Source organism: Hordeum vulgare, chromosome 1H (assembly GCF_904849725.1).
Source record: "Hordeum vulgare subsp. vulgare chromosome 1H, MorexV3_pseudomolecules_assembly, whole genome shotgun sequence".
Taxonomy (NCBI): Eukaryota; Viridiplantae; Streptophyta; class Magnoliopsida; order Poales; family Poaceae; genus Hordeum; species Hordeum vulgare.
Window position 1 is genome coordinate 337358726 of NC_058518.1, and position 26181 is coordinate 337384906.

The 26181-nt window shown below is 46.4% G+C and overlaps 1 protein-coding gene across 1 annotated transcript; it reads left to right on the forward strand.

Moving 5' to 3' along the window:
• The first annotated feature begins 10264 nt into the window (after window positions 1–10264).
• Window positions 10265–13232, forward strand: LOC123434788 (pectinesterase 31). Its single transcript, XM_045115534.1, has 6 exons — window positions 10265–10691; window positions 11244–11348; window positions 11435–11512; window positions 11611–11798; window positions 11920–12093; window positions 12824–13232. The coding sequence occupies exons 1-6, from the start codon at window positions 10428–10430 to the stop codon at window positions 12984–12986; spliced, it is 972 nt and encodes a 323-aa protein (XP_044971469.1). The 5' UTR covers window positions 10265–10427; the 3' UTR covers window positions 12987–13232.
• The last annotated feature ends 12949 nt before the right edge of the window (window positions 13233–26181 follow it).

Sequence of the window (26181 nt, forward strand, 5' to 3'; positions counted from 1 at the left end):
TTTCCTGATCATGGACATTGGATGTCATTGATAACGTGATCACATCATTAGAAGAATGATGTGATGGACAAAACCCAATCCTAAGCATAGCACAAGATCGTATAGTTCGTCTGCTAGAGCTTTTTATAATGTCGAGTATCATTTCCTTAGACCATGAGATTATGCAACTCCCGGATACCGTAGGAGTGCTTTGGGTGTATCAAAGGTCACAACGAAACTGGGTGATTATAAAGGTGCACTACAGGTATCTCCGAAAGTGTCTGTTGGGTTGGTACGAATCGAGACTGGGATTTGTCCCTCCGTGTGATGGAGATGTATCTGTGGGCCCACTCGATAGTGCATCATCGTAATGAGCTCAATGTGACTAAGGAGTAAGCCACGAGATGATGTGTTACGGAACGAGTAAAGAGACTTGCCGGTAACGAGATTGAACAAGGTATAGAGATACCGACGATCGAATCTCGGGAAAATACCATACCGGTAGACAAAGGGAATTGCATACGAGATTGAGTGAATCCTCGACATCGTGGTTCATCCGATGAGATCATCGTGGAACATGTGGGAGCCAACATGGGTATCCAGATCCCGCTGTTGGTGATTGACCGGAGAGGTGTCTCGGTCATGTCTGCATGGTTCCCGAACCCGTAGGGTCTACACACTTAAGGTTCGATGACGCTAGAGTTGTAATGGGAATAGTACATGGTTACCGAAGGTTGTTCGGAGTCCCGAATGAGATCCCGGACGTCACGAGGAGCTCCGAAATGGTCCGTAGGTAAAGATTTTTATATAGGAAGTCGAGTTTCGGCCACCGGAAAGGTTTCGGGGTATATCGGTATTGTACCGGGACCACCGAAAGGGTATCGAAGACCCACGTGGAGGGGCCACGATCCCCGGAGGGCCACAAGGGTCGAAATAAGGTGGGAGCCAGCCACCTAGGTGGGGCTGGCTCGACCGACCAAGGCCCATGGGCGCCTAGGGCTGGGAACCCTAGGGCGATGGTGGCCCACCTCCCAACTTGGGAGGCAAGCCACCTCCACCCTGGCCGCCGCCCCCTCCCTCGCTGCCGCACCCACCCTAGATTGGTCTAGGGTGGCCGGCCCTCCTCCTCCTCTTCCTCCTATGAATACCCAAGGGTTGAGGGCTGCAAGACACACCAATTTCTTCCTCCCTTGGCGCAACCCTACTCTTCCTCCTCCTCCTCCTCCGTAGCGCTTGGCGAAGCCCTGCCGGAGTACCAGGCAACTCCACCGTCACCACGCCATCGTGCTGCCGGCATTCTCCCTCAACTTCTCCTCTCTCCTTGCTGGATCAAGGTGAAGGAGACGTCACCGGACTGCACGTGTGTTGAATGCGGAGGCGTCGTTGTTCGGCGCTTAGATTGGAATCTTTCGTGATCTCAATCGCTACGAGTACGACTCGATCACCCGCGTTCATAGTAACACTTCCTCTTACCGATCTTCAAAGGTATGGAGATGCTCTACCCCTTGCTCGTTGCTAGCATCTCCGAGATTGATCTTGGTGCTTCGTAGGATTTTTTTGAATTATTACTACGATCCCCAACAGTGGCATCATGAGGCAGGTCTATGCGTAGATTCTATGCACGAGTAGAACACAAAAGTTGTGGGCGATGATTTTGTTAATTGCTTGTCGTTACTAGTCCAATCTTTTTTCGGCAGTATTGTGGGATGAAGCGGGTCGGACCGACTTTACACGTACGCTTACGTGAGACTGGTTCCACCGCTTGACACACACTTGTTGCATAAGGTGGCTAGTGGGTGTCTGCCTCTCCCACTTTAGTCGAATTGGATTCGATGAAAAGGGTCCTTATGAAGGGTAAATAGCATTGGCATATCAATGTTGTGGCTGTCACGTAGGTAAGAAGCGTTCTTGCTGGAAACCCAAATAAGCCACGTAAAACTTGCAATAACAATTAGAGGACATCTAACTTGTTTTTGCAGGGTATGTTATGTGATGTTATATGGCTAAAAGGATGTGATGATATATATGTGATGTATGAGATTTATCATGTTCCTGTAATAGGATTCACGACTTGCATGTCGATGAGTATGACAATCGGCAGGAGCCATATGAGTTGTCTTAATTTATTGTATGAGATGCAACGCCATGTGATTACTTTACTTTATTGCTAACCGTTAGCCATAGTAGTAGAAGTAATAGTTGGCGAGACGACTTCGCGGATATACGATGGAGATCATGGTGTCATGCCGGTGACAATGATGATCATGTCGTGCCCCGAAGAAGGAGATCAAAGGAGCAAGATGATATTGGCCATATCATGTCACTATATGATTTGCATGTGATGTTTATCATGTTTCTATATCTTATTTGCTTAGAACGACGGTAGTAAATAAGATGGTCCCTCACTAAAATTTCAAGAAAAGTGTCCCCCTAAGTGTGCACCGTTGCGAAGGTTCGTTGTTTCGAAGCATCACGTTATGATCGGGTGTGGTAGATTCTAACGTTCACATACAACGGGTGTAAGCCAGATTTACACACGCAACACACTTAAGTTGACTTGACGAGCCTAGCATGTACAGACATGGCCTTGGAACACGAGAGACCGAAAGGTCGAACATGAGTCGTATGGTTGATACGATCAACATAGAGATGTTCACCATTGATGACTAGTCCGTCTCACGTGATGATCAGACACGGCCTAGTCGACGTGGATCATGTATCACTTGGATGACTAGAGGGATGTCTATATGAGTGGTTGTTCATTAAATAATTTTGTTAGATGAACTTAACTATCATGAACTTAGTCTAAAAATGTCTTTACAAAAATTGTAGATCCAATGGCCAACGCTCATGTGAACCTCAATTTCAACGCGTTCCTAGAGAAAACCAAGCTGAAAGACGATGGTAGCAACTATGCGGACTGGGCTCGTAATTTAAAGCTCATTCTCATGGCTTCCAAGAAGGCATATGTCCTTGATGCACCGCTAGGTGACCCTCTCGTTCCCACAGCAGCCTAGGACGTTCTGAATGCATGGAAGTCGCGAAGTGATGACTACTCTCTGATTCAGTGCGACATGCTTTACAGTTTAGAACCGGGGCTCCAAAAGCGTTTTGAGCGTCATGGAGCATATGAGATGTTCGAGGAGCTGAAACTGGTTTTCCAAGCTCATGCCCGAGTCAAGAGATATGAGGTCTCCGACAAGTTCTTCAGCTGTAAGATGGAGGAAAATAGTTATGTCAGTGAGCACATACTCAGAATGTCAGGGTTGCACAACCGTCTGTCTCGGATGGAAGTTAATCTTCCGGATGACACAATTATTGACAGAATCCTCCAGTCGCTTCCACCTAGCTACAAGAGCTTCGTGATGAATTATAACATGCAAGGGATGGAAAAATACCATTACCGAGTTATATTCAATGCTGAGATCAAGAGAGGTGGAAATCAAGAAGGAACATCAAGTGTTGATGGTGAATAACACCACCAGTTTTAAGAAAGGCAAGGGTAAAAAGAACTTCAAGAAGGACGGCAAAGTAGTTGACGCGCCTGGTAAACCAGTTGCCAGTAAGAAGCCAAAGAAGGGACCCAAGCCTGAGACTGAGTGTTATTACTGCAAGGGAAACGGTCACTCGAAGCGGAACTGCCCCAAGTACTTAGCGGATAAGAAGGCCAACAACGTCAAAGATATATATGATATACTTGTTATTGATGTGTACCTTACCAACGCTCGTAGTACCTCCTAGGTATTTGATACCCGTGTTGTTGCTCACATTTGCAACTCAAAACAGGAACTGCGGAATAAGCGGAGACTGGCAAAGGACGAGGTGACGATGCGCGTCGGGAATGGTCCCAAGGCCGATGTGATCGCCGTCGGCACGCTACCTCTACATCTACCTTCAGGATTAGTTTTAAACCTCAATAATTATTATTTAGTACCAGCTTTAAGCATGAACATTGTATCTGGATCTCGTTTAATGCGAGATGGCTACTCATTTAAATATGAGAATAATGGTTGTTCTATTTTATGAGTGATATGTTTTACGATCATGCCCCGTTGGTCAATGGTTTATTCTTGATGAATCTCGAACGTGATGTTACACGTGTCCATAGTGTGAGTTTCAAAAGATGTAAGGTTGATAATGATAGTCCCACATACTTGTGGCACTGCCACCTTGGCCATATCAGTGTCATATGCATGAAGAAACTCCATGCAGATGGACTTTTGGAGTCTCCTGATTTTGAATCATTTGACACGTGCGAACCGTGCCTCATTGACAAGATGACTAATACTCCGTTCTCCAGAACAATGGAGCGAGCAAACCAACTTCTTGGAAATAATACATACTAATGTATGCGGTCCAATGAGCGTCGAGGCTCGCGCTAGTTATCGTTATGTTCTCACCCTCACTTATGACTTGAGCAGATATGGGTATGTCTACTTAATGGAACACAAGTCTGAAAGTTTTGAAAAGCTCAAGGAATTTCAGAGTGAGGTAGAGAATCAACATGACAAGAAAATAAAGTTCCTACGATCTAATCATGGAGGAGAATATTTGAGTCACGAGTTTGGCACACACTTAAGGAAATGTGGAATTGTTTCACAACTCACGCCGTCTGGCACACCTCAGCGTAATGGTGTGTCCGAATGTCGTAATCGCACTCTATTGCATATGGTGTGATCTATGATGTCTCTTACTGATTTGCCGTTATCATTTTGGGGATATGCATTGGAAACTGCTGCATTCACTTTAAATAGGACATCGTCTAAATCCGCTGAGACGACACCGTATGAATTATAGTTTGGCAAGAAACCTAAGCCATCGTTTCTGAAAGTTTGGGGCTGCGAAGCTTATGTGAAGAAACTTCAACCTGAGAAGGTCGAACCCAAAGCGGAAAAATGCGTCTTCATAGGATATCCTAAGGAAACTATTGGATATACCTTCTATCTCAGATCCGAAGGAAAGATCTTTGTTGCCAAGAATGGATCCTTTCTGGAGAAAGAGTTTCTCTCAAACGAAGTAAGTGGGAGGAAAGTAGAACTTGATGAGGTAATTGTACCTCTCCTCTCGAACCAGAGAGTAGCGCAGCGTAGGAAAATGTTTCTGTGGTGCGTGCACCAACTAGAGAGGAAGTTAATGATGATGATCATGAATCTTCGGATCAAGTTGCTACTGAACCTCGAAGGTCCACAAGGACACGTTCCGTACTAGAGTGGTACGGCAATCCTGTCATGGAAATCATGTTGTTGGACAACAGTGAACCTTCAAACTATGAAGAAGCGATGGCGGGCCCGGACTCCAACAAATGGCTTGAAGCCATGAAATCCAAGATAGGATCCATGTATGAGAACAAAGTATGGACTTTGGTGGACTTGCCCGATGATTGGCGAGCCATAGAAAATAAACGGATCTTTTAGAAGAAGACTAACGCGGATGGTAACGTGACCATCTATAAGGCTCGACTTGTCGCTAAGGGTTATCGACAAGTTCAAGGAATTGACTACGATGAGACTTTCTCACCCGTAGCGATACCGAAGTCGGTCCGAATCATGTTAGCAGTTGCCGCATTTTATGATTATGAGATCTGGCAAATGGACGTCAAAACGACATTCCTTAACGACTTTCTTAAGGAAGAATTGTATATGATACAGCCGAAAGGTTTTGTCGATCCTAAAAATGCTCACAAGGTATGCAAGCTCCAGCGCTCCATCTATGGCTGGTTCAAGCATCTCGGAGTTGGAACATTCGCTTTGATGAGGTGATCAAAGCGTTTGGGTTTGTACAGACTTATGGAGAAGCCTGTATTTACAAGAAAGTGTGTGGGAGCTCTGTAGCATTTCTCATATTATATGTTGATGACATATTGTTGATGGGAAATGATATAGAACTTTTCGAAAGCATAAAGGCCTATTTGAGTAAGTATTTTTCAATGAAGGACCTTGGAGAAGCTGCTTACATATTAGGCATCAAGATCTATAGAGATAGATCGAGACGCCTCATAGATCTTTCACAAAGCACATACCTTGACAAGATATTGAAGAAGTTCAATATGGATAAGTCGAAGAAGGGGTTCTTGCTTGTATTTCAAGGTGTGAGGTTGAGCGCAGCTCAACGACCGACCACGACAGAAGATAGAGAAAAGATGAGTACTATCCCCTATGCTTCAGCTATATGCTCTATTATGTATGCCATGTTGTGTACCAGACGTGATGTGAACCTTGCCATTAGTTTGGTAGGGAGGTACCAAAGTGATGCATGAGTGGATCATTGGACAGCGGTCAAGAATATCCTTAAGTACCTGAAAAAGACTAAAGATATGTTTCTCATTTCTGAAGGTGCTAAAGAGCTCATCGTAAAGGGTTACGTCGATTCTATCTTCGACACAGATCCAGATGACTCTAAGTCACAAACCGGATACGTGTACATTTTGAATGGTGGGGCAGTCAGCTGGTGCAGTTGCAAGCAAAGCGTCGTGGCGACATCTACATGTGAAGCGGAGTACATAGTTGTTTCGGAAGCAACACACAAAGGAGTCTGGATGAAGGAGTTCATCACCGACCTAGGAGTGATTCCCGATGCATCGGGGCCGATGACTCTCTTCTGTGACAACACTAGAGCTATTCCCATTGCCAAGGAGCCCAGGTTTCACAAGAAGACCAAGCACATCAAGCATCGCTTCAACTCCATTCGTGGATACATCTAGGATGGAGATATAGATATTTGTAAAGTACATATGGATCTGAATGTCGCAGTTTCGTTGACTACATCTCTTCCACGAGCGAAACATGATCAACACCAGAACTCTATGGGTGTTCGATTCAACACAATGTAACTAGATTATTGACTCTAGTGCAAGTGGGAGACTTTTAGAAATATGCCCTAGAGGCAATAATAAAGCGGTTATTATTATATTTCCTTGTTCATGATAATTGTCTATTATTCATGCTATCATTGTATTAATCGGAAATCGTAATACATGTGTGAGATCCCGTATGAGATCCCGTATGTCACGAGGAGCTCCGGAATGGTCTGGAGGTAAAGATTTATATATAGGAGGTCGAGTTTCGGTCACCGGAAAGGTTCCGGGGTATATCGGTATTGTACCGGGACCACCGAAAGGGTATCGGAGGCCCACCGGGAGGGGCCACCAGCCCCGGAGGGCCACAAGGGCCGAAATAAGGTGGTAGCCAGCCACCTAGGTGGGTTGGCTTGGTCGACCAAGGCCCATGGGCGCCTAGGGCTGGGAACCCTAGGGCGATGGTGGCCCGCCTCCCAATTGGGAGGCAAGCCACCTCCACCCTGACCGCCACCCCCTCCTTGGCCGCCGCACCCACCCTAGATTGTTCTAGGGTGGCCGACGCTCCTCCTCCTCTTCCTCCTATAAATACCAAAGGGTTGAGGGCTGCAAGTCACACCAATTTCTTCCTCCCTTGGTGCAGCCCTGCTCTTCCTCCTCCTCTGTAGCGCTTGGCGAAGCCGTGTCGGAGTACCATGCAGCTCCACCGTCACCACGCCGTCGTGCTGCCGGAGCTCTGCCTCAACTTCTCCTCTCTCCTTGCTGGATCAAGGTGAAGGAGACGTCACCGGGCTGCACGTGTGTTTAACGCGGAGGCGCCATTGTTCGACGCTTAGATCGGAATCTTCCACGATCTGAATCGCTACGAGTACGACTCCATCACCCACGTTCATAGTAATGCTTCAGTTTAGCGATCTTCAAAGGTATGAAGATGCTCTACCCCTTGCTCGTTGCTAGCATCTCCTAGATTGATCTTGGTGCTTCGTAGGATTTTTTTTGAATTATTACTATGATTCCCAACATGTGGCACAGGGCGAGGCAAAGGCGGGGCGGCCAGAGAGGGTGGCTTCAGGGCCGAGTGTGACACGCGCGGGAGCGGGCGCACGATGTCGTTTCGTCCCGTGCGCTAAACCATTTATGCCGTGCACGCCTTTCTCGCGTCTTCGCTGGAGGGTCCGAAATGGTTGCACGCGCAAAAAATACAATTTATCCAGCGCGACGCTAATATCAAACGCGTGTTGAAGATGCTCTAAGCGATGCGTAGGCCAAACTCTTTCCTTCTAGGCTCCGTCGGAGCATCTCTAGCAGACCTCGTATAAAGCCGCACCCGCAAAATAACCGCCAAAATATGGGTCGGCGCAAAAAATGCTGCCCGATCAGACCCGCAAATGCGTCAAACCCGCAATTTTTTTAAGGAGAGCAGCAAAATCCCCCCGACCCGCGAAAACACAAGTTTTCGCCTCGCCCCTATGGTGCCCCGTATCCCAAGAAACGGTTGGCGGGAGGGACATTTCAGCCTGCGCTCTTTCCCCACTCCCTTCCGCCGCCGCCCGTTCGCCACTAGCGATTCTGGACAAATCAGCGGGCGGAATCGCGCCGCGGGGGCACCCCTACCCTTTTCCGTCGAGCCGCTGCAACGGCTCCCCGGATCCACCAATCCACCGCGATTGGAGAGCCACTGCCGGAGATGGAATTGAGCCCGTGCGAGAAGTTTTTGCTCGATGATTCATCCGATTCAGATGACTCGGATGTTGATACGATGCTTCTCACCTTTTGCTACTCCCTCCTTCCATCTATATAAGGCCTCACCCCAAATTTCATTTTTCCATCTATATAAGGCCAAACGAGGTAACTGATGCGTCTTCCATTTAATTCCCTCTCACAGGTTGCGCGCTCCACTTTTGTTGGCCAATGCATGAAGTCCTAGAGGAGTTATTGTTGAGCTGCATGCAGAAAAAGGGGAGAGGAGGTTGCATGTGAGGGATTAATCTCGGCACCCAAAAAAACTTGCATGAGATTTGGTTGGCCAAGTACTATTCCCAACATTTCCTCCTCTTATTATTCAACAACCATGGTATGAGAGATTCAAAAGTTAGGCCCTATATAGATGGAAGGAGGGAGTAGCAGACTTTGGTGATGGCCCTTGCCATGAAGGAGTACGAAGACGAGAACTGAAAGAGGCGGCGAGGATCAATCATCGGCCGTCTTTGCATTCCTCAAAATCGCCAGCTCGGAAATGAGATGTTGATGCAAGACTACTTCGCAGACAATCCAATATATCCGCCGCACCTCTTCCGGAGAAGGTACCATGTGCGCCGATCCTTCTTTGTGAAAATTGTTCAAGCTTGCGACGCCAATTGTCTGTATTTTACTCAAAGAAGAAATACCGCAGGCTTGAAGGGATTTAATGCATATCAAAAAATCTCGACAGCTATGCGAGTAACTACAACGACATTCCGGCTGACTATGCCAATGAGTACCTTCGCATTGGTGAAGATAGTACAATTGAGTCGGTGCGTAGGTTTGTCAAAACGACCATCCGTGTCTTTAGTCATGAATATCTTCACGCATCGAACGAGGCCATTGTTCGTGGTCCTGCTCGGTTTTGGGACAAGCGATCCTTGAAAAATATCATGACATGTTGTGTTATTCTTCACAATATGATTATCAAAGATGAAAGAGACATCAACTTGGAGTTCTTCTACGACAATGTGGGTAGCCATGTCAAACCAGCTAGAGACCCTAACCGAATCAAAGCTTTTCTTCAAACCTACAAGGAGATTGAAAATGCAAGCACCCACTGTCAGCTTCAGATTGATCTCATTGAGCAACATTGGCAAAGGGTTGGATAGTAACACATTCCATTTTTCCATTCATTTTCATTTTATTCACGTGTGATTTGTATACGAGACAAGTTTGGTATTGAATTATTTAGTTTGCTAGGATGATTTGAATAATCATTGTATTGTAATATTGACATTTTTTATATATTACACATTAGTAATTCTGATTTACGGGGTTTGCGGGTCGATGCGACGACGCCCGAGCAGACCCCGCATAGCCGATCCGTAAAAGAGCATCTTCTGCGAATATCTTTTTTACGGATCTGTTTTACGGGATCTGCCTCTCTCCGCACAAACGTCGGCCCGCAAAACCGTTTTTCCGCAAACTGTATACTAGTTTGACGGATTTAGTTTATATGAGGTTTGCTAGAGATGCTCCTCTTTTAGGCGCTCGGATGAATCCCGATGTTTCGTGGTTTATGAGCGCCTGCATCCGCACTAGGTTTAGAAAATAGTACAAGTCCTAACCATTCTTGAAGAATTATTTTGTTCCTTCGACAAGGAATGGAAGCAGAAACGTCAACCCGCCCTGTTCAAAAAGCAGACAAGTAAGAAACCTCAGGCTTGCCCGCTGTATTCAAAGTCAAACCCACCGTCGCCCCGGCCACCAGACCTCTCCGACTGCGTTCGCCTCTATAACAACAGCTCCCCGTTGCCTCTGTCTCGCCTCCGCTCACACGCACACGCACACAGGTCCCGGTCCACACTTTCAGCCGCTGCTACACCAAACCAAACAGCGCACGCGCGACCGAGAACCAGCCCACCGACGACCGCGCGCGCGTCCGTAACCGCGGTCATCCATCCATCCATCCATGGCGCAGTCGCACAGGCGCGTGCTCCGCGTGGCTCCGCCGAGCTCCGCGGGGGACGGGGAGGCGTTCCCCACGGTGCAGGCCGCGGTGGACGCCGTGCCGCTGGGCAACAGGGAGCGCACCGTCATCCGCCTCGCCCCGGGGGTGTACCGGGAGCCCGTCTACGTCCCCAAGACCAAGAACTTTATCACCCTCGCCGGCGCCTCCGCCGAGGCCACCGTCATCTCCTGGGACAACACCGCCACCCGCATCAAGCACGCCCAGGTACTCCCTGGTCCCTACCTCCTTCCTGCTCGGTGAAATTCCCCTGCGAAGAATTGGATTGCTGCCTCGGGATCTTGCAAGATTTGCTTCCATTTCACATGCTTACATCGCCAAATGCTTTTTCTCTAAGCTCACGGGTCTGCTCTGCACTGCCAGGCAGGCCCACTTTGATATGCTTTCATCCCTTCCCCGTTGACATGGTTAGCAGGCCGGCAGATAGTAGATTATTACAAGTCATTTTCTATGTTTGATGGAAGTTTATAGGTATAATATCCATTGCGTCACACCCTTTCATGACTACTTCCATTCTATGATCTTATAATGTGTTGAAGATGGACAAGCGGGTAATTTAAGCAAACATTAAGCCAAATTATTATTTTTCATACAGTAATTCATGTTTATGCTTTGGAAAAGGAAGAATTCTGGTTCAGATAAGTTTAACCTAAATTTGGCTTCACAGTTCTGCTAAATGTGTAATGCGTTCATTCTCCGTAGTCTTAGTAATTCTAGTATCTCTCGAGTTGACCAACTGTACTTTATACTGTCATAAAGACATCCAGGGTCATTGGGACAGGAACATTTGGCTGTGGAACGGTTATCGTCGAGGGAGAGGATTTCATTGCAGAGAATATCACGTTTCAGAACTCAGCTCCCCAGGTACTGGTTGTTGACCTATTCTCCTTGTGCAAAGAGATGATCATGCAATGGGTGTGGGAAGTTGACGTATTCTCGTTGTGATACAGGGATCCGGGCAAGCAGTCGCAGTCCGGGTAACAGCAGATAAGTGTGCCTTCTATAGTTGTCGATTCCTTGGTTGGCAGGTATGCATATTTCGTCAACTCCTGGTTAAATCACCGCATTACTCAGAATATTAAGCAGCATTACTTGTGTGATTTTAACTTGGACTTAAATCATGCAGGATACATTATATTTACATTATGGAAAACAATACTTAAGAGACTGTTACATTGAGGGTAACTGTGACTTCATCTTTGGTAACTCTATTGCCCTTCTGGAACATTGCCATATACATTGCAAATCAGCAGGATTTATTACTGCCCATAGTCGGAAATCCTCTTCAGAGTCAACTGGCTATGTGTTCCTAAGGTGACCTATCACATGCCCATTGTTAGATCTTTTCAACTTTAGTTAGCTCATTAATAAGTTTTGTATGTAGCTTGAGCATTTCAATACGCGATATCTTATGCCTGCTTGTTGTCACACTCAGGTGTATTATTACAGGAAATGGAGAAGCTGGATATATATTCCTGGGTCGGCCATGGGGGCCCTTTGGGAGGGTTGTCTTTGCGCACACTTTTATGGACCGCTGTGTTAAGGCCACTGGGTGGCATAATTGGGACAAATCAGAGAATGAAAGAACCGCTTGCTTCTATGAGTACAGGTACTAGATTCATCAGAGTTAGAAATTTTAGTCCGATATATATGAACCTTAGATGTTCATATGCTACAATGGAACTTCTGTATGGTCTTGTCACTCACATCGATCCCTGATAAACAGTTGAACTTATGCTTCAGGAGTGATTCTGATTGCAATGTTCTTCACGATTAATAACTGCTATGAGATGCATGGCATATGTTGCTATGAACGTAGCACATCAACTCGGGTTACGCATATTGGTACTCAACCAAAACCCAAACCGAACCAAACTTGGGTTACGCATATAGTTTTTGGTTTTTGTTGCAGTAGTAAAATCCTTTACCATTCTAGGGTCGGTTAGTTTAGTATAAAACTGAAAAAGAAACCTGGTAAATTACTGAGCTCTAGGCCCAGAAAGGTTTCCTGCTCCCAGGCTTCCTGCAAAATCCTTCACCATTTTAGGGTGTATGCTGAACAATAGTAAAACGTTATCATCACATTTTTGAAATTTTGTCAACTTTGGTTAGTTTGGTATGTACCAAAACATTGCCAAAACTGCTTGATATTTATTGAACCGAACTCTATTTTGCTTCCATATCGTATATACCAAACTTTTAGTACCGTATTTAGCGAAAAAATGTGTTTACTGCAAACACCGTGTTTACGGAACCAAGCTAACCAAACTACCAGAATGCACACTTCTTTTTTTTTGGTGTGCTACATCGTTAACCTTCTGTTCATTATTTTTCCGCAGGTGCTCAGGGCCTGGTTCCCGGACATCAAGCAGAGTGGCTTGGTGTAGAGAATTGCTTGACCTTGAAGCAGAGCAGTTCCTCACACACTCGTTCGTTGATCCAGACCTTGATAGACCATGGCTTCTCCAGATGATGGCGATAAAGATACCAGCCTCAGCGTAGTCTGATCACAGGATCCTAGTTCGAACCTCCTTTGTAGCTTATCTAGTAAATAAATTTGGGGAATGTATTATAAGTTTGTCATATTTAATCACTTTTGTATCCACGTTAATCATATATTCTTGGGCACCATTAGGTAGCAGCGCCGCATGGCTGTCTTCCCATGTGGTGGTTCCCTTCTCCCTTTTTCTTGCGTGCAACTATGACTAAGCATGACATCAACGAAGATTCTTTCAAATTTGAGTTTAATTTTTTTTATATCCTAAACCGTTAACTTGATTGACGATCTGCTTTCATCATTAGCTTTCTCATCGATATCTTTGAAACTAGAACCCATGTTTGCATATTTTGATTTTTTTCCATCCATATTTGCCAGATTATTACTACTTACCATGTTATTAGCCACTTAGTTGTCAAACTGAATTAACTTAGTTGCCATATTGTTGAACCTTGATATATACAACTAAAGTGCTTGGTTCATGGTACCTGTGTGGAGTGATACCTCTTTTTTACTTATTTTATTCTAGGGGAACCTCTTTTTACTTATTGTTCACAGTAGAACATTCACTCTCCAGCTATGCACACCATTGCAATGTTTAGAAACACACAAAACTATTGCATAGTAACTACACATAATCAGCATGGCAACTATTCATGATTAAAGATGGCAACTATGTTAGCATAATCTAGCAATTGACGGTGAGACAAAATAAGTCTTAACATGTCAGACGGTGTTGGGATATTTCCCCTGACATGAGCCGGCCAGTCCAGGCCGGATCACGCAAGACGTGGGGCCAAACATAAGTCGACCCATGTAGGGCAAAGGCCCACTTACCTGCTTCGGAGGACAACGAAGACTAGGTCACTGGGCCGGCCATAACGACAACGGATCGAAGAAAAGGAGGCTTAAGCCAGCATATCCAATCCCAGCTTAGAGGGAAATCCACTTCGATCAGGAGTAGGAGATGTGCAAGACACAGACTCATTGTAAACCCAGGGGCTTGATCTAGGATATAAAGCCGAGCCCCGGGCGTTCCTAAGGAGATAGATCCAAGTTGTAATCTCTCGAGAGCTAGGTTAGCGAATCCACATCCTTGTAGTCGAGTTCACCATCAATATCATTCAAGCAGGAAGTAGATCTTTACCTCCATCGTGAGGGGCCGAACCTGGGTAAACTTGTGTCCTTCGTTCCCGACCAATCCTGTTCAAGAAACCACTTAGTTGCGATGGCTTCTAGACTTAATATTTTCACAAGGACATCTGCCGTGACAAAACCAGGACAATTAGCGTCCACCATGGGGCCTGCGCACAGTGGTGTTGAGTTCTTGGAGGGAGCTCTCCGAGGGTTCGAGGGATACGCGATCGGCCGAATAACGAAGAGCCGCCGTGGCAAGCTCTACATCGACGAATCTGACTAGGGTTGCGTGGCCTACTCAATCGAGTAAGGGAACCGACTCCCCTTCAGCAAAATACACGTCTTCATCGGCAAGATCGACGAATCTAGGCCCAAACCGGACATCATCCCTGACCTCATCAAGCCGGATCGTCGCACCAGACTCTACCGAACTCAAGCTGTTTGGACTCACGCTTTCGTCCGCTCCACTGATGGAGTCGACCTATCAGGGGATTCCACGTCTAGCGATGATACCCTTGTTTACTCTTACGGGAAATCCTCGGTCAGTGATACCGAGTCGATTCTCGCACTTTTTCAACAATAGGCTGGGGGCTAATCTGTTGACGAGATCGATCCGGAGGTTCTCAAGCCGCCACATTGCGCAACCGTCTACATGGCAGCGAATCATAACACAGCCAGGACTATGATAGTCCAGAAATCCACAACGACTGGTGCTGCGGCCATAGAGGATGCCTCAACGGCGGGTTTCTGACATAGCCGACTCAAATAACACTTCTGCTTCGGTACACCCCCCTAACACAAGGACGACCGAGATGGCCGATACCTCTTCATAACAAAGGACAGGATGGTCCTTCGAAAATATCCGCGACGTATAGCCGCCGGGGTGACGTGTCGTTAGCGCGCGAACCGCCATGACGTGGCACGTCCACGTCGTCTCGCGACGGTTCCCGAGGCCGCCGCCTTCAATCGCGCAGTCTCGTCGCCAGTGCGTCCCGTCGTTTCGGGGGCAGTTAATACCCCACCCGCGTCAGTGCGTCCCGTCGTTTCGCCGTCTCCCGAGGGAGCCATTAATGGCGGCAACGTCGTCAGTGTCTGGGCACGTCGTTCCCTGGCGGCGCCGCCAGCTGACCGTCGGTCTCCGCCGTCTCCCGAGGCGACGCGGGCTATTGACCGCGGGTCCGACGCGTTCCCGAGGCCGTCGCGCTCCCGAGGCACCGCGTTTACTCCCCCGGAGTAACGCCGACCACCTACCCCGTCGCCTCCCCTCCCCCCGCTGCGCTATAAAACCCGGCGCCCCCAGCACGTCGGCCCCCATCTCTTCCCGACGTCCTCTCCCCTTGCTGCCCGACGACCTCCTCCCTCCCTCCTCCGGCGACGCTCTCTGCCCGATGTTCTCCTCCCTCCCCCTCCTCCACCGACGATGGACCACGCCGGCGGGAGCAGCTCCGGTGGCGGCGGCGACCCGGAGAGCAACTGGCCGAATAGCCTCGACCAGCCGGCGATGGAGGAGCTCCACCGGCTCGGGCTCCTCGTCCCGCTGGGCTGCCGCCTTGCGAAGCCCTGGCGGGTCAGCAAGGATGGCTACCCGACGAAGGGTGACCCGCCGACGGCGGAGGAGCTTTGCACCCACCACGGCGGCCGGTACAATTCCGCGGCCTTCACGCCTTCTGGGACGGTAAGAGTTACTATGCCGTTGTCGCGCAGCTCCGCCCGAGGAGGCGGGCGGCCGTCCCCCAGCCCCCGCCGGCGGCCCCGTCGACGTTCCCGCCGGTTCCCGAGGAGGTCGACCTGCCGCCGGAGCAGGTTGTCCTCCGCGAGGACGGCGACCCCGACGACACGCCAGGGCTCCTCGTCGCCCTGCGCGCCTCTCAGGCGGCGGTGGCGGCCGCCGCGACAACGGAGGCGGCGAGGGAGAAGGCCGAGATCGCGTCGGCCATCCAAGCGGCGCATGCTATGGGAGCGGCGGACCTGCAGCCCGTCGCCGGCGATGATGATGATGACGTCGACTGGGACGGCCTCGCCGTCAGTTCCGACGAAGACGACGGCTCGGACGGGGGCGGCGCGGGGGTTCGGCAGGATGTCGTCTACGTCGACGAGTTCGAGTAGTTTTTTTAGTCGTTTTAATGAAAATCGAGTTATATTCGAATGTAATCGTGAACTATGTTTTATTAAGTTATGTATCAAAATTTATTATATTATCTAAGTTATTTATCGAAGTTATTATGTATTATTTTTCATAATATTTTAAATTTGTTTGACTATTTTAAAAAAATTAGAACTTCCATAAATTATTAGAAATAAATGAAAAATTTAGAAAACGATAAAAAAATAAATAAATAAACAAATTATTAAAATAAAAATAAACGATAAAACAAATGCTCTTGGGATCTAAGATTGGGTGTAGGCAAGAGTGAGTGAGGAAGAAGGTGTTCTTGTAAGTGTTCTTGCTGTGTTGGACCCCCTCTCACGAAGTGGGAGGGGGGTATATATAGTGGGGAGACTAAAATAAACCGTTGGGGTCACTTAAGTCTGACAGTGGTCGGACGTCCGATGGTTTCCGGACGTCCGAACGGCCACAGAGGTCGGACGTCCGACAGGTGTCGGACGACCAAGGAAGTGTTCATATCAGTTGGCCACTGTATAGTCGAACAGGGACCGGACGTCCGAAGATAGGGTCGGATGTCCGAGAGCACGGCTCTGTTCAAGGGCACCGAATTTCTGGAAGAGGTGGGACGTCTGGCCCTCGGACGACTGGAGGAAGCCGGAAGTCCGAGTTTTTTGACTCTGGTGCAAGGCTCTGGATATCCGAAAGGGGTCAGACGTCCGACCCTCGGACGTCTGGAGGAAGCCGAATGTCCGAGGCTTTGGTTCTGTTTTGGAAACATCACAAAGGAGAAATGGAGATGTAGTTTGAACAATTTCATCGCAAAACCCGTGATCCCCTCTTAATAGTGCGGGATCCCTATACTCAAAAATAGTAAATTAAAGGATAGGCTACATCATCTTGTTTCTCAATCCCGAGCCTTCTTGACATATAAGTCCCGATCTTCTCAAGCCACCTTGGCACATAATTCTCGATCTACTAAGAGTACTTTAAAAGCCATCCTGAGATACACTCAACAAATAAGATTAGTTTCCTATGTATGTGTTGTCACTAACACTAAAACTCAATTAAGGGCATGACTGCACTTTCAACATGTTGGAAGTGTAATGAAGCAGTTGCTACCCCCATGTGTCGACGTCTAGGGGGGGGGGGGAGGGGTAGACGGCGGGGGGCCATTTCTGTGATTTTTGTACAAAATAAAATAAAATAATATGTAAGTGGTGTAAAAATTGTATAGAATTGTGCATGTGATGCTGTTTTCATCATGTGAGTCTGTAAAAAAACATGGGGTGCTGTCTTGACTGTCAAAAATGAAGGTGCTCCGAGACGGAGCCTACAAGGCTAGTCTGAGAGACCCGTTTTAGAGTAGTTGATTTTTGGACCAACTCCGAACGATCTCATATTTTGGTAGGCCCTTGGTGTTGATATTATAGGTGTGCATGCGAAGTTTGAACGAGTTTCGACAAAGTTGGCAAGATTTGTCACGTTCGGGACTTTTTTGGGCATTTTAGACGGAAAAATGCAGAAAATGGATAATCATTGCAAACACATTGAAATTTGGCATGCTTGGTTTGCACGATGTAGGTAGTCACTACAAAAAATTACACATAATTCTGAGTCTCTGAAGATCCAGTTGCTTCACAAACTGAAGGGTGCGGGAGAAAGGTTCATGTGTATACACTACGGATTGATCGGAGTGAATACACGGTAATGCTCACATTGATCATCAGGGTAGCATGATGGTGTAGGATGTTTGTAAGGCTTTTCCTAACATGTTGGAGGTGTAATGAAGCAGTTGCTACCCCCATGTGTCGACGTCTAGGGGGGTAGACGGCCGGGGGCCTTATTTGTGACTTTTGTACAAAATAAAATAAAATAATATGTAAGTGGTGTAAAAATTGTATAGAATTGTGCATGCGATGCTGTTTCCATCATGTGAGTCTGTAAAAAACATGGGGTGCTGTCTTGACTGTCGAAAAATGAAGGTGCTCCGAGACGGAGCCTACAAGGCTAGTCTGAGAGACCCGTTTTAGAGTAGTTGATTTTTGGACCAACTCCGAACGATCTCATATTTTGGTAGGCCCTTGGTGTTGATATTCTAGGTGTGCATGCCAAGTTTGAACGAGTTTCGACAAAGTTGGCAAGATTTGTCACGTTCGGGACTTTTTCGGGCATTTTAGATGGGAAAAATGCAGAAAATGGATAATCATTGCAAACACATTGAAATTTGGCATGCTTGGTTTCCACGATGTAGGTAGTCACTACAAAAAATTACACATCATTCTGAGTCTCTGAAGATCCAGTTGCTTCACAAAGTGAAGGGTGCGGGAGAAAGGTTCATGTGTATACACTACGGATTGATCGGAGTGAATACACGGTAATGCTCACATTGATCATCAGGGTAGCATGATGGTGTAGGATGTTTGTTAGGTTTTTCCTAACATGTTGGAGGTGTAATGAAGCAGTTGCTACCCCCATGTGTCGACGTCTAGGGGGGGGGGTAGACAGCCGGGGGCCATATTTGTGATTTTTGTACAAAATAAAATAAAATAATATGTAAGTTTTGTAAAAATAGTATAGAATTGTGCATGTGATGCTGTTTTCATCATGTGAGTCTGTAAAAAAACATGGGGTGCTATCTTGACTGTCGAAAAATGAAGGTGCTCCGAGACGGAGCCTACAAGGCTAGTTTGAGAGACCCGCTTTAGAGTAGTTGATTTTTGGACCAACTCCGAACAATCTCATATTTTGGTAGGCCCTTGGTGCTGATATTCTAGGTGTGCATGCCAAGTTTGAACGAGTTTCGACAAACTTTGCAAGATTTGTCATGTTCGGGACTTTTTCGGGCATTTTAGACGAAAAAAATGCTGAAAATGGATAATCATTGCAAACATATTGAAATTTGGCATGCTTGGTTTGCACGATGTAGGTAGTCACTACAAAAAATTACACATCATTCTGAGTCTCTGAAGATCCAGTTGCTTCACAAAGTGAAGGGTGCGGGAGAAAGGTTCATGTGTATACACTACGGATTGATCGAAGTGAATACACGGTAATGCTCACATTGATCATCAGGGTAGCATGATGGTGTAGGATGTTTGTAAGGCTTTTCCTAACATGTTGGAGGTGTAATGAAGAAGTTGCTACCCCCATGTGTCGACGTCTAGGGGGGGGGGGGTAGACGGCGGGGGGCCATTTCTATGATTTTTGTACAAAATAAAATAAAATAATATGTAAGTGGTGTAAAAATTATATAGAATTGTGCATGTGATGCTGTTTTGGTGTTGATATTTTAGGTGTGAATGCCAAGTTTGAACGAGTTTCGACAAAGTTGGCAAGATTTGTCACGTTCGGGACTTTTTCGGGCATTTTATGAAGAAAAAAAAGAATTTTTTTTGCCAATCGTCGGCTGTAACGACGTGGTCGCGACTGTTTTCGACGGGTCTACCGGCGTGCCCTCATCTATCGGGATTTGCTTCCCTCGTCGGGTCTAACGACGTGGTCGCATCGGTTTCCGTGATTGTTGGGACTTCCTTATCACGTCGCGCCACCTCGACCCCGCACCTAGCCATACCCTCCCGCGACGTTGCAGATCCATCCGAGTTGAGGTAACACCGCCGCCGCCGCCGTCACAGGTAAACCTAACGCCGACGTCCGTCCGTTTGAACCTAACGCCCACTACCGTCCCGACACGTGTCAGTACTGACGTCGGGGTTCTTGTCAGGCAGTCGGGCGTGTCGCCGCCGCGCTGCTTCACGGGGGTCTCGCCGAGCGTCATTAGTACTGACGTCGGGGTCTCGTCGAGCGTCATTAGTCCGCCGTCGAGTCGTGAGGATCAGCGCGCCCCCGTCCGTCAGGGTTTCTGCCACAGTGACGTACGACGTCGTCGCGCCGTGATAAACTCACCGATGTCACAAGGTACTAATGTTCAATGTTTGTTAATTTTTAATTTTCTGTAATTTCTGGAAAAATATTATAAATTAGTAATATGTACTATAATTTTGTTTGTGTAGTATGGAGGAGCACAATGCAATATATTGTTCGATTGAAAAATGGTGCACATTAGTGGAAAAGTTGATTCCGAAGCAACGTTTGCGGCTACGTGGTACTAGCTTACAAAATATGTTGGGTATTCCTAGTGTGCTTATGAGAAAGAATCTACTTCAAACGTTGATTAAATCGTTTGATGTGACTAAAAGAAGGTTTGTTTTGCAACCTAAAAAGGTTGAGATGACAGTACGGTCCGCTGATGTGTTCCACATTTACAGATTAAAAAATAAAGGCAAAGATGTGATAAAACATTTAGCAACACTAGAAGAGGGATCAAAAGATTATGTACCAAGTAGATTCTTGAATGAAAAACTGGTACAATAGTCATAGACGAGTTGATCGATCATATTGTTAAGTCTGGATCATTTGATGATGATTTTGTGAGGAGGGCCGTACTTGTTCTTATTGGCACCGTCATAGCACCACACTCCACAAAGACTGTTCCTCGTCACTTGTATTCATTGGTGGAGGATGTAGACACTATCAAGTTATATAACTGGAATGCGTTTATGTTACACGTGTGCATTGATGGAATAGCAAAGACAGTTAAGGATCAACACAAATTCAAATGGCCGATCGGCAACTTATCACTAATTCAGGTATTTTATTAATGCATTTTAAATTTGTTTATAAACTTGTAATAGTGCTAATATTTTATGTACCAACAATACTCATATTGGGAAAAAGTGCAGCCGACAGGTATAGACGAACCTTTGTCATATGAGTATCCACTAATGCTTAATTGGTCTGAAATTAAGGCCAAGAAGCGTGACGAGTACAACTCAGAAAACGAGCGTGGCCATGGGAAGGTAATAAGTTATGCCTTATTGTCAAGTTATTTCTTTTATCACTGTTTATGTCATTTAATTGAGTGTATTTCGACATTATACAGTTCCATGATGTAATTGGGGAAGATCACAGAGAAGCGAAGGTAGCCAAAGAAGGAACACTTCCGGAGGTGGAGGCACGAGCAGAGACATCAAAACGGAATGGAGGTGCAAGTGGAGTCATCAATATCATGAAACAAATTTAGAAGGATGTTCTTACCCTTCCCAAAAAATGTGCCGAGGTAAATATTGCATCATCACTTATTAATTGTAAGATGCCATGTACTGAAGGTGTTCAATTTATTCTTGCAGATCGTCATTGAGAGGCTTAAGAAGGAAGGTTTAATATACAAACCTTCCTTCAAGGACATCAATCCTTCTGGTCGTCGTTGTGCCGTCCCAGCCCTGTAGCGACGATCTGCGCCAGCCCCATCGCTTTGTTGTTCTGGTCGTCATTGCGTCGCTGCGCCGCCATCCCCCGTCGCTGTCGCTGTGCACAGTCGCTGTGTCACTGTCGCTGTCCCTGCCCCGTCGCGCGCGCCCGACGTCGTGTAAAAAAAATATAAATAATCCATCGCGGGGCGACGGCTGGAGTCGACCCGGTGACCCGGCGGTCAGTTTATATAAAGGCACTGGGCTACCGCCGCTGCGCCAGCGAGCATGTTTATATTAACGTCACGTCGCGTTGTACATAACAACGGTCCAGCGGCCTCGCGTCGTACATGACGTCGATCCAGCGGCCTCGCGTCGTTAGTAACGTCGGTCCAGCGGCTGCAGCGACGGACCAGCGGCTACAACGACGCTCAGCGACGGTACAACATAATATCAACACTATTAATACAAATCAGAACATCATAATTAAGAAAACACCTCAAAAATGTCTCATAGATAAATATAAAATAGAATTTCAGTACAACGACGACGCACAACGACGGTACATTTCTCACATCACACAAAATATAATATTTCAAGTACAACTTAATTTTATTAAAATAACAAATGTATCATATTGTCTTCTTTTAACAAATGAAGCATCATGTTTACCGTTCGTACCTACATAATAAATATAAAATATTTGTTAGAAAATAAAGTCAATAAAATACATCATTTGAAAAAATTAATTTGTGTAAAACGTACCTCTTACTGCATGTTGCCTTGTTATGACCCGGATTGTGACATAGGCTGCACAAAGGACCACAATATTTTTCGTTAAAAGATTTTGGTCTACCATTTTTCGTAACTTCTGGACCACCTTTCTTGGTTTTTTTAGGTGCACCCTTGGATCTTATATTCGCAAGATCACCAATAGTACCTCGACTTTCTTCAGGTGCATTTGCAATCATCCTCTTATACCTTCTCTCGCCTATCATTTCTTCAAGTGGGATCTTTCTCTGTAATATTATATTTTCCAGACACTTCATCAAATCATCGAACAAGAAGGTATCATTTGATGCAACATGGAAAGCTTGTGCGCCTCTTATGCTAAGCCTACTATACCGAGAACATTGTTCTTCCCCTGACCAACCCCAGCCAAAAAGATCACTCTTGCGCTGTGCAGGCAATCCATGTGTCACATGTTTCGTCAACCGACGTAGCACACAACAATTTGGTATTTCAGACAATTTAAGAACATTCACCAGCATAAATAAAATATGTTTGCAAGGCAGCCCTTTTCGAACCATCCTTCCACAACTACATGATATCGTTTGATCTGAGTTATTTGGTTCATATATAACATCATACCTGAACTTGTGATTATTCTGCCATGTGACAATATAAGTAGACCGCTGAACTCCCACAAGCGTCTCAAATATCTCCAATTCTGCCAGCTTCAAAAGATCTTTTTGCAGAATATAAAAATTAGCTGGGGTGAAAACAAGGGCAGCATGATCCTCAATAGCCTTATATGCAGTAATTGATGGTGGAAGTGACTGATTAGCAGTGCAATCATCGTCCGCCTCGTTCTCATGTAGGCGATCTAAACAGTTCTCATAATGTACTAGCAGATCAACAATAGTCATACCATAGTCCAAATGGAGATGAAGGGAGGAGTTCAGACTTTCGCTTCTCTGATTTCTACGCATACCAAGAAAAAATTCATCTGAAAGATATGACGCTGCCCATAGTGTCTTCTTTCTGTACATCCTGTTAAGCCACTTTTCAGTTTTATGTGTCTGTCACCTAACAATGAAAGCATTCCATCTCTTCTCAAAGTTGGCTGGCGAGGTCGCATAATAAATCAGTGATTTGAACTCCATAAATGATTTCTGATAAAGGTGCCTCTGCATATTTTTCTCCACATGCCATGAACAAAGACGATGGAAAATATCCGGAAGAACAATACGAATAGCTCGAATCATTGAAGCGTCTCCATCTGTGATTACTGATTTTGGATTTACCTGACAATTTGCTTTCAGAAAGGTCTCGAGCAGCCACACATAGGTTCCTTCGGTCTCGTCAGTCACAATGGTGCAAGCAAACACGGTGGTGCAACGATGATTATTAACACCGGCGAATGGGATGAACGGCATACCGTATATTTTTATCTTATACGTGCTATCAAACACAACCACGTCTCCATAATCCTGATAGTCTCGCCTAGACTGTGCGTCACACCATAACATGCTCTTCAATCTCCCCTCTTTATCCAGCATATACTCAAAAAAGAAGTCCGGATCTTTCTCCTTTCTACTCCTCATTATACCAATCGCCGTGTCAGCATCACCTTTAGCAAGGAGCTTCCTTTTCTCTCTGCACCATAGGTTGTACACATCACGCCCCACAAGTCTGCATTTATCATACGAACCATATCTGCTGACGAAGTTATCAACTATGACGTGCTTTCGGATCCCCTTCCCTGATAGTGCTAAAATCTCCGCCTTCCGGAAATCATCTATCCGTCTATGTGACCACAAAAATGGCACCTCATCGGGTCGAGCGAGGTCATGGTTGTGCTCATCAAAAAATGTCGCGACGAACCAAACTCCACGGGCTTTATCCAGTTTCACCACCAAGTGCGCACCGCAATCACAATGAGTCCCCCTTAACCTGCGGGTGTGGCCATCCATGGTTATGAATTTCCTCCGCCGTCTTCCTGCTCTGAAGCAAACAAACCGCATGAACCTTATAATTCCTGCAGGACCTTTTCCTCATTTCACCTTCTCTTTCTTGATGCCGAACCCACGCTCTTTCGCTTGATTGTTGTAGAACATGTACACATCCCCTTGGGATTTAAATGTCATTTCCATAACCTTACAATGCGTATCCAGCATCTTTTCCAACTTCTCAGTCTCCGCAATGTCAATCTCTACTTCACCGTCATCATCGATACAATCATTTATGACCTCCTGAAGAAATACATAAAAAACCATGAGAGTTATGCTCTATCATAATCTAGTTCACACTACTGGCTACCGTACAAAAATGATTGAACATACCTGATTTACATTATCGTAGAAAGAGTCATCCTAATTATTTTTCGCATTCTCAACATCCACATCTTCCTGTACAATAAATACACACATGAAATAAACATTGTATTGTATTTTACAAACTTAAAAATCTAAATATATATCACTTACGTTTTCACTGCATGTATCATATTCATTATTTTGAAAATCCTCCGAAGGTAAATTATCATATGAAGACCATGATTCATTGGCGCTATTATAATCATCATCATTAATAGAACTGTTGTCAGTTGCATCACCGGTATCTATATCATACTCATCCTTCAAATAACCAGTGTACTCCTCCATTCAAACACGTCAAGCACTATACAACAGTAAATATATAAAAAAAATTACAATTAAATTTTTGTATAAGACTCGGTTTTATTTCAACAGCTTAGGTCGCAAACCTACGATGACTCCAGCGGCAGGGGATGATCCTTGATGGGGCGGCGGCTTGGTGATCCGGAACGAGGTGGCTGAGTGGCGGTCGGGAGCGGGGTGACGTCGTCGGCGGCGATTGCCAGGTGGTCGGCAGTGGTGAACGTGGACGAGTCGGCGGCAGAGTGGTTGCCGGGAACGGGGCGGCGTCGTAGGCGGCGATGTGTGGATGGGCGGCACTGGCGAACGCGTGGACAGGCCGGCGATGGGGTGATCCGCGGCGACGTGGTGGTCCGGAACGGGGCGGTGTCGTCGTGGGCAATGTGGAGAAGGTGCGGCGGGGGCTGATCGTCACGGGCGTCGGCGGCGGCGAGGTCAACCGCGGGCGACGTGAATTAGGTCAAGCGACGGGCTGGCCCAGCATGAACGACGAGTCAACCGGGGGTCGGGGGCGTGGGGTGCGACGTGATGAGGCGACAGTTTTCCACGTCAGCGGTGCCGACGTGGCGAGGCGGGGCGGGGAGGGCCGACGTGGCGGCGTACGTATATACTGTACGCGAATACGTTTGAAGGAAATGACCTTTCTATCCTTCTACGTTTTGGGGGAGGGGGGTGTACCAAAGTGGGACTCCTCAAATAAACGGTCGTCTCAAGCATTGTTGGAGCTGGGAATTGTCCTGAGCGCTCTCTTGGACGAACGTAGCGCGAAGGTTGCGAAGCTTCGTGAGCTGATGACCAAGGTCGAGGATGATATCAATGCAAAAATACTCGCGTGGCGGATTTACAAGTCCGTATCCTGAGTGAAATTAAGCGCCTACAAGAAGAGGTGGTTCGTCTCGGTTTCCATCAAAACAAGAATTATGTCGTCCACCAGAGGAGGCATAAAAGACGTCTGCCGATAACTTTTTAGCCGACTCGCTTATTTGATACTCCCTCCTTTCCGGTTCATAAGACGCTCAACCTATGCTGTAGCCTCAACTCAGCGCAGCACAACCGACTTCACGGTGCAGCACAGCCAACTTCACGGGGTGCCAGCTTAACTAGCAGGACCATTGGAACATCTTGCTTGGGTCTGACTTTGCGTAATGTGTATGCCCCTGATTTCAAGGGTCCTTGTAAAGTCCCTAGTTACATAGCTATTTTGGAGCCGACTGAGTGGATGAGAGCTATGATCTAGCCATGGATATGTTGGAGGTCAGCGTTGCTGTCTGTGCAAGATATCTGACCATGATGTTGGAAGGACCAACATGCA

Coding starts and splice junctions, on each gene's coding strand:
- LOC123434788 (XM_045115534.1), top strand. CDS start 10,428: ATGGCGCAGTCGCACAGGCGCGTGCTCCGCGTGGCTCCGCCGAGCTCC. Junction 10,692..11,243: donor CCCGCATCAAGCACGCCCAG/GTACTCCCTGGT, acceptor ACTGTCATAAAG/ACATCCAGGGTCATTGGGAC. Junction 11,513..11,610: donor GTCGATTCCTTGGTTGGCAG/GTATGCATATTT, acceptor TAAATCATGCAG/GATACATTATATTTACATTA.